General features: G+C 51.9%; 2 protein-coding genes across 6 annotated transcripts in view; one reads left to right on the top strand and one right to left on the bottom strand.

The window, feature by feature from the left end:
• The first annotated feature begins 34 nt into the window (after positions 1–34).
• On the top strand, positions 35–5399 carry NUDT18 (nudix hydrolase 18). 3 transcript variants are annotated; one of them, XR_005554407.1, is made up of 5 exons: positions 35–216; positions 317–530; positions 951–1686; positions 1800–1920; positions 5268–5399. XR_005554407.1 is itself a non-coding variant. In XM_039324211.1 (3 exons), the coding sequence occupies exons 1-3, from the start codon at positions 70–72 to the stop codon at positions 1556–1558; spliced, it is 969 nt and encodes a 322-aa protein (XP_039180145.1). In that variant the 5' UTR covers positions 35–69; the 3' UTR covers positions 1559–1780. The 3 variants fall into 3 exon arrangements, 1 of the variants encoding a protein (XP_039180145.1); XR_005554406.1 differs by lacking the exon at positions 5268–5399 and having other exon boundaries at positions 1800–2377; XM_039324211.1 differs by lacking the exons at positions 1800–1920; positions 5268–5399 and having other exon boundaries at positions 951–1780.
• The window catches only part of FHIP2B (FHF complex subunit HOOK interacting protein 2B), a 12632-nt gene continuing 2817 nt past the window's right edge, over positions 2783–12597 (bottom strand). Inside the window, exons 5-17 of one of the 3 annotated variants that reach the window (XM_039324192.1) lie at positions 12306–12428; positions 11328–11501; positions 10988–11184; positions 9620–9731; positions 9414–9490; positions 9096–9300; positions 8538–8707; positions 7891–8031; positions 6385–6475; positions 4434–4577; positions 4047–4175; positions 3767–3870; positions 2783–3378 (exon numbers count right to left, since the gene is read on the bottom strand). In XM_039324192.1, the coding sequence (XP_039180126.1) occupies positions 3240–3378; positions 3767–3870; positions 4047–4175; positions 4434–4577; positions 6385–6475; positions 7891–8031; positions 8538–8707; positions 9096–9300; positions 9414–9490; positions 9620–9731; positions 10988–11184; positions 11328–11501; positions 12306–12428 (1806 nt within the window). In that variant the 3' untranslated portion in view covers positions 2783–3239. Of the gene's footprint in view, positions 3379–3766; positions 3871–4034; positions 4176–4433; positions 4578–4894; positions 5988–6384; positions 6476–7890; positions 8032–8537; positions 8708–9095; positions 9301–9413; positions 9491–9619; positions 9732–10987; positions 11185–11327; positions 11502–12305; positions 12429–12597 lie in introns of those variants that run through there. The other 2 variants (XM_039324191.1, XM_039324193.1) reach the window with 2 other exon arrangements.

Genomic DNA, 12597 nt, shown 5'->3' with positions numbered 1-12597 from the left:
CTCCAGCCCGTCTCTTCCGGGGGGCGGCGGGGGCGGGGCTTCCGCGCGGGCGACGCAACGGGCGGCGGGATGGCGGCCGAGGAGCTGCGGGCGCTGCTCGGCGGGAAAGGCTGGCCGGTGCCGGAGGCGGAAGCCTGCGGCCCCGGCGCCCCCGAGCCGGCGCGCCTGCGGGGCAACGTCTGCTACGTGGTGCTGGCGGTGCTGCTCAACGAGAAGGTCCGCGGAGGCCGCCCCCCTCCCTCCCTCCCGCGCGGCGCCCGCGGGCCACCCATTAACGACCCCTTCTCTCTCCCCCTCCTCCCCCCCCCGGGCGCAGAACGAGGTGCTGGTGATGCAGGAGGCCAAGCGCGAGTGCTACGGGAGCTGGTACCTGCCGGCCGGCCGGATGGAGCCCCGCGAGACCGTGGTGGAGGCCGTGCGGCGGGAGGTGCAGGAGGAGACGGGGCTGCAGTGCCGGCCGCTCACGCTGCTGGCGGTGGAGGAGCGCGGCCCCGCCTGGATCCGCTTCGTCTTCCTCGCCCGGCCCACCGGTGGGGGCGCCCGGCCCGGGGACGCGCGAGGGGGCGGGCTCACCGGCTCCGCTGGAGGTCGCTCCCCTGGGGGCGGCGGAAAGGGAGTGGGAGGGGGCGATCCGCCGGCTGGAGCGAACGCACGAGCCGCCCCCCCCCGGACTGGCGGGGTGGGAGGTTTGCGGCCCCTGGGTGGTTTTTAGTTGCTCCCAAGCCCTGGAAGGCGGCGTCTCCTTCGAGTCCGCGGGCTCGCATAACGCTCCTCCGTTTGAGGGGTTCCCCCTCCTTAGCTGCATAAAGGTTGGCGCGCCTCCTCCCGCCGCAGCTCCCGCTTTGCTTCCCCGCCCTGGCCTCGACCTCCCGCCGCGCCCGAGCGCGCCCCGGCCCTTGGAACCAGCCCGGCCGGGCGCAGCTCCCTAGCGTCGGTGTTCCTCTCTCTAGGCGGGACGCTGAAGAGCCTGCAGCAGGCGGACGCGGAGTCCCTGCAGGCGCTGTGGTGGGACCGGGAGAGCCCCGCCCTGCCGCTCCGTTCGCGGGACATCCTGCCCTTAATGGACCTGGCATTGCAGTACCGCGCCAGCCCCCGCCACCCCCCCGTCCTGCCGCTGGAGCTGCCCTGCGCCTCGGTTTGCCAGAGGCTCCTGCTCGTCTTCACCGGCAGCGACGACTCCTTGTGGGTGCTGCTGGAAACGACTGGGGCGCCGCATCTGCCCGTGGCGATCAGCAGCCTGTCTCCCTCGGAGCCGGGCAAGAGGCTTCGGGCGGCCGTCCAGCCGCTGCTCCAGAAATGCACGGCCCGGCCGGAGGCGGCCGTGCACCTCCAGGGCCTACTTGGCTTGCAGCACCTTGGCAAGGATCCGGGGCAAAGCGACGGCATCTGCTTCAACGTGGTGGCCACGGTCGGAAGCGACGGCTCGCAGCAGCAGGAGCCGGCCCCACCGGCGTTGCAGGAGCCGGCTTTCACCTGGTGGGAAGTGGAAGACGCAGCTCTTAAGAGCCAGGTGCTCCAAAGGCTTCGCACATGTTCTTTTCTCCCCATTTACAGCTAACTCCTCCCAGCCGAGGGCTGCGCCAGAAATGGAAGCCGCCCCCCCCCCCCCAGGCCACCGGACGCAGAGCAGGTCTGGGACACTCTTTTCCAAATGATGCTATCCTACGCACCCCTGCTGAAAGCAAGGTGGGCAGGGAAGACCAAGCAGTCCTGGCAGCCTTTGGTACATTTACAGCTATTAATACATAGCTGAATTAATAAATACATTTATTTCATTGTGGCTCTGCTGTTTCTTGAAGGAAGAATGTAAGATCGGAAAAGGTTCCCAGACATTCATTTATTAAAGCACAAGCCGACTTTCCTCCGGGGGCTCAAACCGATGTTGCCACAGGCTCTGCTCAGCAAGTATGGCAAAGGCAGGTTTGTTCCATCTTTATTTTGGGCCAAAGATCAGCTCACCGCAGAGACCTAGGCAATATGCCAAGATAGAACAGCACCTCCAGACCTACTTCCTCAAACTATTTATAGACTAGGAGAACTTTGCAACAGTCCTAGGAATGAGATGGTAGGAGAGGCTTCCATTATCTCACCACAGAAAGCTCTGGGTACAAAAGAAAACCAGGGATTAAGTAGCATGGCAGGATTCATCTTTAGACCGATGGAACATATTGCAAAAATTAAGTCCTGGTACAGAACGTTCAGCTGAGTACATACGCCAAAAAAAGAGGGCGAGAAGAGGGTCACTTAGCTTAGTGGTTCTCAACCTGTGGGTCGGGACCCCATTTGGGGTCGAACGACCATTTCATGGGGGTCGCCAAACAACGCAGTCTGCCATTTTTTTCCCCTTTTCCTTAGCTGTGCTACTCCCTTTTATTCTATTGGCTTTTGAAAGTCAATAGAATAGACTCTCTTGAACAGAGTCTAATTCTATTGGCTTTCAAAAGCCAGTAGGAATTGTCCAGGCTGTCTCTGCCCTGATGAGCCCGCCAAAAGTCCCATTCTGCAAACGGTGCTGCACCAGTTGAGTAGTCCACGACTTACAACTGGTTGAATAGTCCTCGACTTACGACCAGTTGGGGGTCGTGGCATTAAAAAGGTTGAGAACCACTGACTTAGCTAGACAGCCCCACGGAGAGAACTCAGTACAGGCTCTGGACAGGAGCCTTCCTCTTTTGGCCTGGGCTGCATTTAGAGATACCATGACTGGAATAAGAGTAGCAAACATAAAAGGAGGCAAAGTTATAGCAACAGATTCCCAAATCCATGCACCACAGAAAACTCCTCTTTTACAAGGACCTCCATGATTTAATCCCAACGGCTAAAATAAGCTGAAAACAGCCCTATCTTGCTAGTATTTTTTAGAAGATAAAATCCAGATGCTTTATCTGGATCTTTTTGTTCTTGGCATTCGGCATTAGGCCAAGAAAAAGGACAAGGCTCTGGATGGCAAGCTGGGTCAGGCACCAGAAGGCAGGCAGCAGGCCGCTGGCTCAACAAGGTCCCAGCATAATCAAGGGAGACGCATGCATTTCTCGGGAGGCCTGTGTCGGAGCTGGCTGCTGACAAAGCAATCAACTGCTTCTCATCCCAGCCGTCCCTCCTTATTTGAAGCCACTTTTATGCCACGAACAAGGTGCTGCTGCTTTTCTCTACACACAGGAAGTCAGCAAGGGTGTTGCTCTCAACTACTGAAGGCCTCAAAGAGGCAGGGGAGCCAACAGGCCAGAGACCCAGACCTTTCAGCTGGGGGAAGGAGCGCACTGCTGACTCTGCCCAGGGGGGCCCTTAAGGGCAGACTTGACAAAGACGATGGCAGCCAGTTCTTTGCAGAATTCCTCCAGCACGATCACTCCCTCCAAGAACATCTGGTGGCCAATCCTATAAAGAGATTGCATGCAAGACAAAAAAGGCAGTTTTCCTCTTCTTATTAGCTGCCTTTCCCTCCCCAGGCTGATTCTAGATAAGGCTTACAAAGGCCCATCTGGTTATCATTACTGCTCTTGCGTTTGCATAAGAGGCCTCGGGCAGGTCACTGCTGTTTGATCACAACTGCTGCCATCGAGATCAAAATAATAAGCCACAGTGGTTATAACGATCTCTGTACAGCGTGCGGGTGGGGCAGCTTTGACTTGGGCACAATGCCATCAACTTCGGAAGTTGTGCAGGCAAGTGCCCGGAGGGGGCCTGAAAATGCTCCAGCCAAGCAAAAGCTGAGCTGTGACACGAACCAAAGGAAGAACCGCCCCATCCTCTCTGCCCCACTTACGGGGGGTCATCTGGCACCAGCCCCATTAGCTTTTTCCGGACCAGCAGCAAGTTGGTGGAGAAGTCTGTGATCCGATGGGCTCTGTGCATCAGGCTGCTGATCACCTGGCAAAGGAGAAAGGGTAAAGAGGCTGGCAGAGGGAGCAGAGCTTCTTGGTTGCAGCAATAGCAGCCAGAGAGGACAGGGCTGGGCACCCCTTGAATCACCCGCGGAAGCGCACAGCACCCCGAGTTTCCCACCCTGGGCTTGGCACCAAGCCAAATGTTACCCTAATTAGCACCGAGAAGAGGGTCCTGCAGCCAGGGGCCAATGGGAGGTAGGGGTCCAGAAGGTACTCGTGGAGATGAGGGTGAGGGAAGAGGGCCAAGCGAGACAGCACCGATGTCACCTGCAGATTCACTGCATAGGGCTGCCATGAGGGAGGGAGGGAGAGAGAGAAATGCAGTGTTTCATTCATAATCTGCCACTGGTAGCAGGTTCCATCAACCGCCCATGAGAAAAGGGAGCAGCTGCACTGTGCCATGATCCTCAACTAGGAAAGGCAGGAGGACAGGCCTGGAGTGTCCCAGGATCCCTTGAAGCTCCCTCCCTGCAACCAACGGGGGCCTCTTCCTGCCTTGCTGTCACTAGGGCATCCTCTCCCAGGCTGCTTCCCTCAGGATCCCACCTGGTGTAAGATCTGGGCCAGCCGATCAAAGAGCACCTGCAGGAAAGGACCCTCGTAAAACTGGGGTCCCGCAGGGCTGCTCTTCTGGGGCAGTTGAGCCTCGGGCCACGTCCAGCACGCAACATTCGCACAGCATTCTTGAAACTGCAAGAAGAGAGAATTGGTTTATTTGATGATATAATAGTTTATCTCTGGTGATAATGGTTTTGACTGAGATTGGATGATAATAGTTCTTCTGGAAATGTTTAATTGGGTGTCATTGATTAATTTGTAATCTTATCTTTTACAATGCTTAAATTTTTACTTGGGATTGGGGTTTGATTATTTGAAGAGAGATTGGAAGAATTTGCTTAAACGGAAATGAGATATATTTAAGTATGTTTTTCGATTAACCTCTGTTGGACTGGAGATGTTAATATTAACTACACTTGCTGGAGATGGGGAGGGAGAGTTTCTTCTTCTGGTTTTTAATTCATATAGTTTTATGGGGTTCTGTATGTTTTAAAACATTATATGTATATATGTAATAGTTCTGTATTAGGCTTCTGTATTATTGTTCAATTTTATTAACTCTTTATAAAATTATTGGGGAAAGACCTGGAATGACAATACACAGGTGAGTGTCGTCAACATACCAAGTACACCTCACACCCAACAGGTAGCCTCTCCCAGAGGTTTTGCATAGACATAAAATGGTACAGCGGGAAGACTGAGGCTGCAGCACCCCAAGTCAGCTAGACTAAAACATAACAAGAAACATACATGACAAGAGCTGCCTGCTAAGAAAGAGCAGAGCTGCTGTTAAGATTGTGCCTTACTGCCCAACCTTTGCAGGTCCTCCTCAGAAGTCAGAGGGACTGTGACTGCCATCAGGGGACACCCGCCCTCCAAAGGCCAACCAAGACAATCGCCACTTATATTTCTGTCTCCTGCCCAGGCCTGAAAGGATCTAGGAAGTTCATTTCCGCTAGAGCCCTCAGCTGATAGAGCACACACATCCTCTCTTTTTAAAAGGTTGCTGCGCCATTTTAAAAAAAGAAACAGGTACAAGAAAGGAACCAGGAGACACAGTGTGTTTCAGTCGTCGTTGGACAGGACATCAAGTTCTAAGATGGCGGCACCTGGATCGGCTGCGGCTGCATTGGCTCTCGAAGGTGAAACGTTTGGGGAGGGATATTAAGGGATATAGGCCACATGATCAGGAAGGTTTTAATGTTTGAGCAACGTGGTGCAACTAAGGTGACATACGACTGACAATCTTTGCTGGCATGGCGAGTTTCTAGCTGTTTCGGAACTGTTGGTGAGACCGCTAAAAGTCGTTGGTGCTGTTTAAATTGTTCTGCCAGCAGCAAGATCTGACTGCTGGCCCAGCGACAGATTCTATTGCAAATAAGGGCTGTTTCCAAAGGAGGCCGAGGAGGAGGAGAGGTCCCGGGGCTTATGGAGCCAAGGAACTGGATGAGGCTGTCGGCAGGCCCAGAGGATGGGAGAGAGGCTTTTGGAGGAGTTGGTGGCAGCGGCAGCGTTCTCCAGGGGCGGAAAGAAGCGAGGCCTCTTTAAGGAAAAAGTGGAAGAGACAGGATCAGAAAAAGGAAAGGAGGCGAGGTTGTCGTGCAGGAATACAAGCTAATTTAAGGGCTAATCCACATGGAGCTCCGTTTCCATCTGTCCTGTTTGCCATCATTCACTCCCTGGAGACTACAATGGAAGATCTGTAACTTGAGCTGGCCACGAACAAGGTGTGTATATTGGAGGTGGTGACCCCTTGAGAGCTGTATGCAATGAAATTTCATTTTGATGTATGCCGATTGGTGTACATTCAAAGTGACAATAAAGTTGTTGTTATTATTATTATCATCATCGTTATAATTAACACTGGACCACTGGAGTTCAGAAAAACAAATCAACTGCTTATTTAGGTTGCAGGATAGGAGGGTATCAAAGGACTCACCAGTACTTTAGCATCATGGACGTAAGTGTCATATCCCGCCTCCTCCAGATAAGCTGAGGTCTTCACCTCACTTGGTACTAGGCAAAGGAAGCTGGGTAAAAAAAAAACACAAAGAAACTGGAGGTCGGAGCTCTGCAGAATTGTGTTTTCTGCCTGGTCGCCCTTCATCCTTTCTGGCCAAGTAGAGAAGCCCATTTTGACCTGAGCTATGTTCCCACCATGCCCCGAAGATGGCTTGCTTTGGGCTCCCTGTTCCCTGATCCCGCACCTCTGTTCATTTCCCCCTGGATAAACTCTCCAGGCTGAATGACAACCAAGCCATGTGACACGCATGCCATAGGTGCTTTGCCTTAGTCAGCTCTACAGAAGAGGCTGGGTTTCCTGCCTGCCTTCCGCCTTCAGTCCTTTTGGCTGCCAAGCAATTTGCAGCTGCCCTCCACAGAGTTGCTTGCAAGCCCCAGGGAGTCGACCCAGATTTTGAGAAACGCTGGCTTCGACGAATGGTTACAAAAGCTGATGGAGTTAGCAGAGATGGCTAAACTGACTGTTCTGATAAAAGAATGTAAGTACTTTTGTTTCTACTTGGAAACCACTTCTGGACTTTGTGCTTGAGGTGGAAAAAACTGATACTATGATATTGGGTATTACTGATTAGACTGATTTGTTGATATAGAAATGGCTAGTTCATACTGCTATAGAAATGTAAAAAGTTGAGATTCAATCTTAATTTCTTATTTTATTGCAACAGGAGTCGGAAGTCAACGCCTTTTGTTTCTTTCCCTCCCCTTCTCCACACTTTTTCATTTTCCCTTCCCCTACTGTTGTCCCTTACTATTTGCTTTTGTATTTTCATATTTTATGTTATAAATGAATAACTAAGATGATCCAAGGCCTGGAGATTAAAACATGTAACCGCTCCAGGACTTGGGTTTGGCTAGTGAAATCTAAAGAAAAGAAGAAACGGGCGACATGATAGCAGTATTCCAATATCTGAGGTGCTGCCACAATTATTCAAACTATTCTCCAAAGCACCAGAGGGCAGGACAAGAAACGAGGGTTGGAAACTGACCCAAGAGAGAAGCAACCTGGAATTAAGGAGAAACTTCCTAACAGTGAGGACAATTAACCAGTGGAACAGCTGGCCTCCAGAAATCATGGGTGCTCCATCACTGGAGGTTTTTAAGAGGAGACTAGACGGTCACTTTTCTGAAATGGTATAGGTTCTGCTGCTTGAACGGGGGGCTGGACTAGAAGACCTCCAAGGTCCTATTCTACCAGACATAGGTTAAGAACTATCTGTAGACCAAATTGGCTCTTTCACAAGCTTATGCATAATACACTCTTACACAACACTCTTCCGATGTTCATAGAGGCAGAGCCCCAAACTCAGTAACTTGGGCAGTACATCTCAGCCATCTTGTATATAGTGGTCCTGCATCTTCCTAACCCAAACAGGGATGCAAGCAACTGCTACTCCCTGCTGCTGCTGCTCTACCGAAACCGTACCTGCTGACTGCCTCCTTCGCATCCACAGGCCCTGCTGGCTGGCCAGGCCCTTCCTTTGGAGCCAAGGTGACTGGCTTGCTTGGCCTCTGGGGCTCGGCCGCTGGGAGCCCATCTGCAAAGTAAGGATCTTCTTCTAGGTCTCTGCAGAGACAGGAACAGGCCAGCCTTGACCATGTTTTCAAAGTTACAGGCTATACTTTCACTTAAAAGAGCAAAAACATGATATTTAATGCCAAAGACCAACTTCAATACTGCTGCCTCAGGAAAGGGGGACTGACAGGTAACATGCCGGTTTGTGAATCAGCCCTGGGATCCAGGCCCATCAGCTGCTGCTGGAGCACAAAGACGATGAGATCAGCCCAATCCAACAGGATCAAAGGAGGTCCTCCCTCCCTCCCCTTCTCTTCCCTTCCGCCCCTGCCCCACTGCCTTAGACTGTAAGCGAGAGGGAAGGCTCTGCGCTTCTTGTGGGGAACTGTAAACAAATGCCAACACTGTATCACAGGAACCAAAAAATGATTTCAATCCATCAAAAGCGGCTCATCTTAATAAAGAGGGTCAGCCTGGTGCTAAGAAGAGACTTTTTCTCATCACTTGCGAACGTAGAGGACACCAAGGGCCATCTGCTCCTTCCCCAGGTCACTTACAGCCCCTCTTCACAAAACTCTTGTTCAGGGGTGGCAAGATCTTCCTGACCAGCTGGACTTCTCAAGATGTAGCTGCGCTCCTCCAGATGGCACAGCACCAGGCTCTGCAAGATGCGCTGGTCAGGAAGCCAAAGCAGCTCCTCAAACAACCGTAGGGTGGCCATGCTGATCTGCAGCAAGGAGGAGAGTGTGAACAGCTGGACTTGGTGAAAATGCCCCGGTGGCTTCCAACAGCCAAGCCAAGAGACTTGGGCCGCAGAGACCACAGTTCCCAATTCTCAAGCAAAAGGTACAGTAGACTACCGTTAGGACACCCCCCCCACTCCCCCGCAGAAGGGCTTCCATTTCCTTGCTGATCCTGGGAACTTTGAAGCTGCCACAGAACTCAAATGGAAAATTCAGCTCCCATTTCAAAGTATCAGGGCCTCAGTGAGGAGGAAAGGCTGCTCTGCAGGTGCCATCAGGTACCTGTGGCAGAGCTAACTCCAGGTGTTCAAACTATCGATGGCTTACGCTGCAGTTCTTGCGGAAGGGACACAGGATTGGCAGGAGGCTCACCTCATCAGACGGATGGCTGCAGTTCTCAATCAGCCATGAGCAGAGGCTGGGGCTCTGTGGCCGCCAGGCTGAATCACTGGGCCTGATGGGATCCATTTCTGTTCCCAGCAGAAACCCAGCCAGCTGCTGGAGGAGGGCAGGAGCGTGAATCCGTCTCGCCAGGCCCGTCAGGATAGCCACTGAAAAGAGAATCCCAGAGTCTGACCTGCCAAGAAAGGACCCACTGAGCAAAAGAGGGCTGTGCTTGGCTGTGCTTCCCGTCGGAATCCCCTGGCGATGCGACACATGCAGTCAAGAGTCCACTCAGCCCACACTCACCTCTGCAAGAGTTGAGGCCGCAAGGTTTCTAGGAAGAGCCTCCGCCCCACAGTTGTGCTCAGGGCATCTCCAACAACCTGATGGGGTGCACGGCCACTATTAGTCACTCCTCCCATTCCACCACACCCCAGCTAGGCGTCCCCAGCCCTGGAACCAAGGAAGAAGAGGAAAAGGGCAGGGAGAGAAGAGGGGAAAAGGTTTCTTACAGGATGAGCCTGTTTCACGAGACAGTCACAAAACTCCAGCCAATCAAAGAAAGCCTCTAGGCTGTGCTCTCCTGGGAAGGAGCTTTCCTCCACTGAGGCGTCACTCTGGAGCCTGCAAGTTCAAAAGAGAGGAGGCTCAACCCAAGGACACCTGATCACCCTGGCATCCTTGTGCTGCGAAGGGGAGGAGAGGAACCAAACTCAGAGAAATGGAGGACAGAAAGGGGTTTTCATACTCACGTTTGCCATGCTTACCAATATATTCCTCCCTATACGTGCATTTGTGTGGCTAACGCTCAGTCATTCTACTAAGGTATCTTTGCACTCCCTGTCTGATCTCAAACCATTGCATTACACAACTGGTCCAAGTAGCCCTTCCTTCAAATCCGGGGCCCTCCTGCTTGGATTTGCAGCACGGATAAGCTGCAAGAGGCAAACCGGAAAGACCGGAACACCTTGAGCGGGTGACAAGTGAAATCTGTCTCCCAACGTGATGCTGCAGGTCTTTGTAAGCAGCGTGCATCTATTTGTTATCCCGCCTCTTGAACAGGAAAAAACAAAAACCAATCGGGTCAGTTATTATTTCATGGAGCCACAGGTAGCCTTAAAGAAAGTGGGCACAACTAGCGTATGTATAGGTAGTCCTCAACCTATGACAGCAATTGGCACCAGAATTTCTGTTGCTTAGCGATGCAGTCATAAAGTGCAAACACCTCACTTAGCAGCACTAATCCCTGCACTCCGGGTTGCTGTCATTAACTGAATTCCACACTCAGATGAGGCAACTTCTTGCCAGTTTCCCACAACCACAGTCAGTGGGGAAACCGGCAGGAAGTTGCAAGTCCAAGGCAGGCACAAAGGTAAGTGGTTGCTGCTGCTGGGTTAGGGACAGAGCCAGGGGAGGCATCCCGAGGGCCAAGGGGGTAGATAAGAGTGTGCAAGAGTCACAGGGAGGGTCAGGGAGAGTAGGCAACTGTGCAGCGAGGATCAGGAAAGGAATAGATGAAAGGTGGGGCACAGGCTGGAGAGGGCATGAGTGTGGAAGGGGTGCAACATGGGTCACGGAGGGTGCACAGGGTTAGGCCAGGACACAGCATGAATTGGGAAGGGTGTGCAAGGAGGTACAGAGGGTGTCACACAGATCAGGCAGGAGCCAAGAGGATGCAAGGTGGTGCGAGTTGGGGAGAAGGTGCGAGAGTGCAGGGTTGGGGAACACGCAGGGAGGGCTTGGGTCAGGGAGGATGTGTGGGGAGGGTGTGTGGGGTGTACAAGAGGTGCGGTGAGAGGTTGGGAGGGCTGAGTGAGCAGCAGAAGTGTGAAAATCTCAGGGGCAGAGATTGTGGGCTCAACATGTCAACAGCCTTGTACCTGCACGGGACGGGTGGAAGCCTGGTAACATCAGCAGGCTTGATGGTAACAGGGATGGCCTTGTACAGGGAGCAGAGATAGTCGGGTAGCAGAAGGCACAGCATGCTATCTTGGGCCAAGGCCTGGGCAGCGGTTGGATGGTCCACCCTGGTAAGAAGCAGTAGGTTCTCTTGGGCTTTTAGCACAACCTTCTTGTTCTGCAAGGAGGAAAAATAACACCATTCCTGTCAAATGTCCCCCTCCTATACTCCGTGTGTGGAAGGGAAGAGTCAGGCAGAGACAAGCTCATCCCCTCTGCTCTTCACGTGCCCCAGGGCTCTCGGCACCGGTTATTTCATACCTTGCTCTTACATAAGCCAATGAGAGCAGTCACCAAATTCAGCATGGAGGCAGCAGGGTCCCTGAGTGGTTTCTCTGGACACAGCCCTCCACCCTGTTCTTCAAAGGAGGGCAGGGTCTGGCCAGAGGTCATGCTTGGCTCGGCTGCCAATCCCAGGGAATCAACATTCTGGCCCTTGAAGGCAAAGAGGAGAGGAAGGAGAGTTCAGGCCAGATCAATTTCCACTGATAAATCAATATTGGTTCTAATTTTATATAACTCTTATAGTTGTTTTTATATTTAACTTTTTATCATTAGTAAGCCGCTCAGAGGCGCCTTAACAGTGAGATGAATGGCATATACATTTAATAAATAAATGAATACAAATAAGCTCAGCAAGATATATCATCCAGGTTTTGCAAGAATAATTGGACATAACAAACCCTCCAAACAAAAGGACCAGTTCTATTTCCTAAGACAAATTACTCAGTAATCTTGAATCCCTACAACCAAAGGGGGAAAAAAAGCAGGCAATTTGAGACAGAATGCATAGGCTGAGAAAACATCTAGTTATTCCTGCACAGAAGAGTCAGGGGACACAAAAATCCAGTACAAGTCTTTTCAGAACTTTTCATAAAGCAGGCAGCAACAGTTAAAAAGCCTTTCTAATCCCATTCTCAGTGGCACAGCTGTTATGCCCTCTGAAGTGCATCATTTGGCGCTGCCTAAGGCTGCCGCTGCAGGAACAGGAGGAGCTAAACAGGGAATTAGAAAGACAGGACAAGAGAGAGAAAGAAACAAATGCTTTGCCTTGACTCTCTTTGGTATAGGAGCGAGGGAAGAGGAAATGCTGTCAGGCATTCTAAATTCAGTTGTTACAACCTGTTTCAATAAAATACAACTCTAGTTATTTCTTGTGATGTTTGTTTCCTGACCCGCCCTAGCCTGGCAAGGCTACACACAGTGTGAAAAGGATTGGCATACCCAGCAATCCCTTACCTCTAGGACGTGTGGTAGGAGAGCAGGTTCCTGCCTGATTTTGGTACATAGAACAGCAACAAACTGCAGCGCTTCCTTCTCCAGCTCAGGGCCTAATGCATCCCCCTGAAGCTGAATAAGTTTCTGCAAAAAGATCGAAAGGTGTGGCAAAATCAGCAAATACAGAGATGCTTTAGAAATATTTTAAACTGGACACATTTTCAAGTCACTAAGAAGTAGCTCCCTTGGTAGAACGGTGCTTTTGCTTTATCTTCAAAATGCATGCAAATTGTTGAGCTCCTTAAAAAGGCCC

Source organism: Crotalus tigris, unplaced genomic scaffold (assembly GCF_016545835.1).
Source record: "Crotalus tigris isolate CLP2741 ecotype Arizona unplaced genomic scaffold, ASM1654583v1 scf7180000024293.1627790, whole genome shotgun sequence".
Classification (NCBI taxonomy): domain Eukaryota; kingdom Metazoa; phylum Chordata; class Lepidosauria; order Squamata; family Viperidae; genus Crotalus; species Crotalus tigris.
The sequence above is the reverse complement of the archived record's forward strand: the minus strand, read 5'-3'. Positions and strand labels throughout refer to the sequence as shown.